At 38.3% G+C, this 3,492-nt stretch overlaps 1 protein-coding gene across 1 annotated transcript in view; it reads right to left on the reverse strand.

Moving 5' to 3' along the window:
* wdr62 (WD repeat domain 62) overlaps positions 1 to 3,492 on the reverse strand; it is a 33,730-nt gene that overhangs the window by 14,105 nt on the left and 16,133 nt on the right. Inside the window, exons 14-16 of the mRNA XM_016541940.1 lie at positions 1,594 to 1,669; positions 1,386 to 1,497; positions 1,240 to 1,303 (exon numbers count right to left, since the gene is read on the reverse strand). Coding sequence (XP_016397426.1) covers positions 1,240 to 1,303; positions 1,386 to 1,497; positions 1,594 to 1,669 — 252 coding nt within the window. The remainder of the gene's footprint in view (positions 1 to 1,239; positions 1,304 to 1,385; positions 1,498 to 1,593; positions 1,670 to 3,492) is intronic.

A 3,492-nucleotide genomic window follows, 5' to 3' on the forward strand; every position in this document is an offset into this window, starting at 1 on the left:
AATTCTTTGCTCTTCATTTTCTATAAGCAGAGTTAACAGACCCTGTTGTATTTTCTTGTAATTTATTAAAAGGTACACCGCCATCTTGTGCCGACTAAACTGACTTGAACGCACCTGACGTCATAATTACGACTTGTCGACTCGTAAGTACCAACGTCCCAGGAGGACTTGAACGCAGCATCAGGCTACACAGGGACTCTTATTTTGAAATGTAGACGCTTTACTAACTAATCCCAGCTGCTCAAAACATGGGAGTTAAAAATAAGAGATAAAAATGCACTTTCAACCATCTACAACATATTATAAATACAAAAATCAGAAAGTAAACGGTCCCAATTCATAAACAACTGCATGGCATAAATGCACAATATTCATTGAGTGCAAACTGCTCTGAAACCATGAGCCTTTATAATATGCAAAATGATTGATTTTAAACGTTCGGCGCTCACATTAATTTAACCACATTCTATTGAAGTTTAATAATCACATTAAGTTGTCACAATTCTTGTTTTAACATGCCCAATTTAAAGACCTCTTAAAATTAAATTTAAGATTTTTGTTATAACATTTAAGATATTTAAGCCTTTTTATGGCTTTCAAACTTAAGATATTTTAAGACTTCAAAAACCAACAGAAAGCCTGTGTAGCGTCTGCGTAGAATCATGCATGATCTTTGGGGTTTTATGGCTTAAGAGACCCTTTTAGCCTTGACATTTGCATATAAATTACAGTCCTGGTCACAGACTTTACAGTTATATGGGGGCTAAATAAACAAATGGTTCCTCGCTATCAAGGAGATTCTAAGCAGTCCTCCACTATCATCTCCCCATCTGATTTCAAACACTTTCCAAAGAGATGTAAATGACCCCGATGCCAGGCACCGATGCAAATAATTGTAATATTGATTCTGCTACAGTTAATTCGAAGATATAATCTAAATATTTATTATTAATCATAACCAGTTATAATTAGTCATAAATATTTCCCTGTTGAGCTGATTTACTACACCTGCAAACTACATCCATATATGGTTTAAAATCTAAATACATGTTAAATATTTAAAAGGTGTACATTTTTTTAATACTGTAACTACATCCACTAAATAAATCAATAACTAAAAGTCAAAATACATAGGCAACATATTATATAAGTTGCCTATGTATTTTTACTTGTATACATACATATACAGCATAATAGGTTGCCTATGTATTTTTAATATTATATAGTATATATATTTACCTGTCGCCAGAGACGGTAATCAGATGCCTGCAGTCCTGGCTGAACTTCATACCTGTAACAATTTCTGTGTGGGGATAAAATGTTTGGTCAACAATAAGAAGATGCGGGGAAAGAATGAAATCAGTGATTAAGAAAAACAATCTTACCCGAATGTCCAAATAAGGTGGCTACACATTCGCCTGACTCATAGTCAAAGATACAGATATTTTTGTCTGAACAACTGGTGGCCAGAAACATCCCAGAGGGATCCAACTGAACCTGAGAGCAAAAACAACAAAGTTATTGCCAAAAAAGAAAGTTATTGACTGCAAATGTGAACTACCATAAAGAGTATTATTCACATCACACACACACCTTAAGCAGTGTCCCATCATCATTCAGGGAGCCCTTGAAACACTTTTTCATCTTGCCACTCTGCACATTGTACACTCTGAAAACGCAAAAGAGTCTTGAAATGGAATTCATGCAAATAACTCTGTGTACAGTGGGTACGGAAAGTATTCAGACCCCCTTAAATTTTTCACTCTTTGTTATATTGCAGCCATTTGCTAAAATCATTTAAGTTAATTTTTTTTCCTCATTAATGTACACACAGCACCCCATATTGACAGAAAAACACAGAATTGTTGACATTTTTGCAAATTTATTAAAAAAGAAAAACTGAAAAATGCTCAGTATTTAGTAGAAGCACCCTCTTGATCTAATACAGCCATGAGTCTTTTTGATGCAACAAGTTTTTCACACCTGGACTTGGGGATCCTCTGCCATTCCTCCTTGCAGATCCTCTCCAGTTCTGTCAGGTGGGATGGTAAACGTTGGTGGACAGCCATTTTTAGGTCTCTCCAGAGATGCTCAATTGGGTTTAAGTCAGGGCTCTGGCTGGGCCATTCAAGAACAGTCACAGAGTTGTTGTGAAGCCACTCCTTCGTTATTTTAGCTGTGTGCTTAGGGTCATTCTCTTGTTGGAAGGTAAACCTTCGGCCCAGTCCGAGGTCCTGAGCACTCTGGAGAAGGTTTTCGCCCAGGATATCCCTGTACTTGGCCGCATTCATCTTTCCCTCGATTGCAACCAGTCGTCCTGTCCCTGCAGCTGAAAAACACCCCCACAGCATGATGCTGCCACCACCATGCTTCACTGTTGGGACTGTATTGGACAGGTGCCTGGTTTTCTCCACACATACCGCTTAGAATTAAGGCCAAAAAGTTCTATCTTGGTCTCATCAGACCAGAGAATCTTATTTCTCACCATCTCGGAGTCCTTCAGGTGTTTTTTAGCAAACTCCATGCAGGCTTTCATGTGTCTTGCACTGAGGAGAGGCTTCCGTCGGGCCACTCTGCCATAAAGCCCCGACTGGTGGAGGGCTGCAGTGATGGTTGACTTTCTACAACTTTCTCCCATCTCCCGACTGCATCTCTGGAGCTCAGCCACAGTGATCTTTGGGTTCTTCTTTACCTCTCTCACCAAGGCTCTTCTCCCCCGATAGCTCAGTTTGGCCAGACGGCCAGCTCTAGGAAGGGTTCTGGCCGTCCCAAACGTCTTCCATTTAAGGATTATGGAGGCCACCGTGCTCTTAGGAACCTTAAGTGCAGCAGAAAGTTTTTTGTAACCTTGGCCAGATCTGTGCCTTGCCACAATTCTGTCTCTGAGCTCTTCAGGCAGTTCCTTTGACCTCATGATTCTCATTTGCTCTGACATGCACTGTGAGCTGTAAGGTCTTATATAGACAGGTGTGTGGCTTTCCTAATCAAGTCCAATCAGTATAATCAAACACAGCTGGACTCAAATGAAGGTGTAGAACCATCTCAAGGATGATCAGAACAAATGGACAGCACCTGAGTTAAATATATGAGAGTCACAGCAAAGGGTCTGAATACTTAAGACCATGTGATATTTCAGTTTTTCTTTTTTAATAAATCTGCAAAAATGTCAACAATTCTGTGTTTTTCTGTCAATATGGGGTGCTATGTGTACATTAATGAGGAAAAAAAATTAACTTAAATGATTTTAGCAAATGGCTGCAATATAACAAAGAGTGAAAAATTTAAGGGGGTCTGAATACTTTCCGTACCCACTGTAAATAACTTGCCCTAAGGGCAAGTTATTTGTTTTTCAATTTTTTATTTATTATTTATTTATTTTTGCCCTACGGGCAAGTTATTTATTTTTCATTGGCTCAAGTTAAAAAAATATAGATGTGAATCATTACCAAAAAAATTTTTTAATTGGATGAATGAAACATTTTTTTCAGTGTA

Source organism: Sinocyclocheilus rhinocerous, unplaced genomic scaffold (genome assembly GCF_001515625.1).
Source record: "Sinocyclocheilus rhinocerous isolate Xijiao unplaced genomic scaffold, SAMN03320098_v1.1 scaffold1270, whole genome shotgun sequence".
NCBI classification, from domain to species: domain Eukaryota; kingdom Metazoa; phylum Chordata; class Actinopteri; order Cypriniformes; family Cyprinidae; genus Sinocyclocheilus; species Sinocyclocheilus rhinocerous.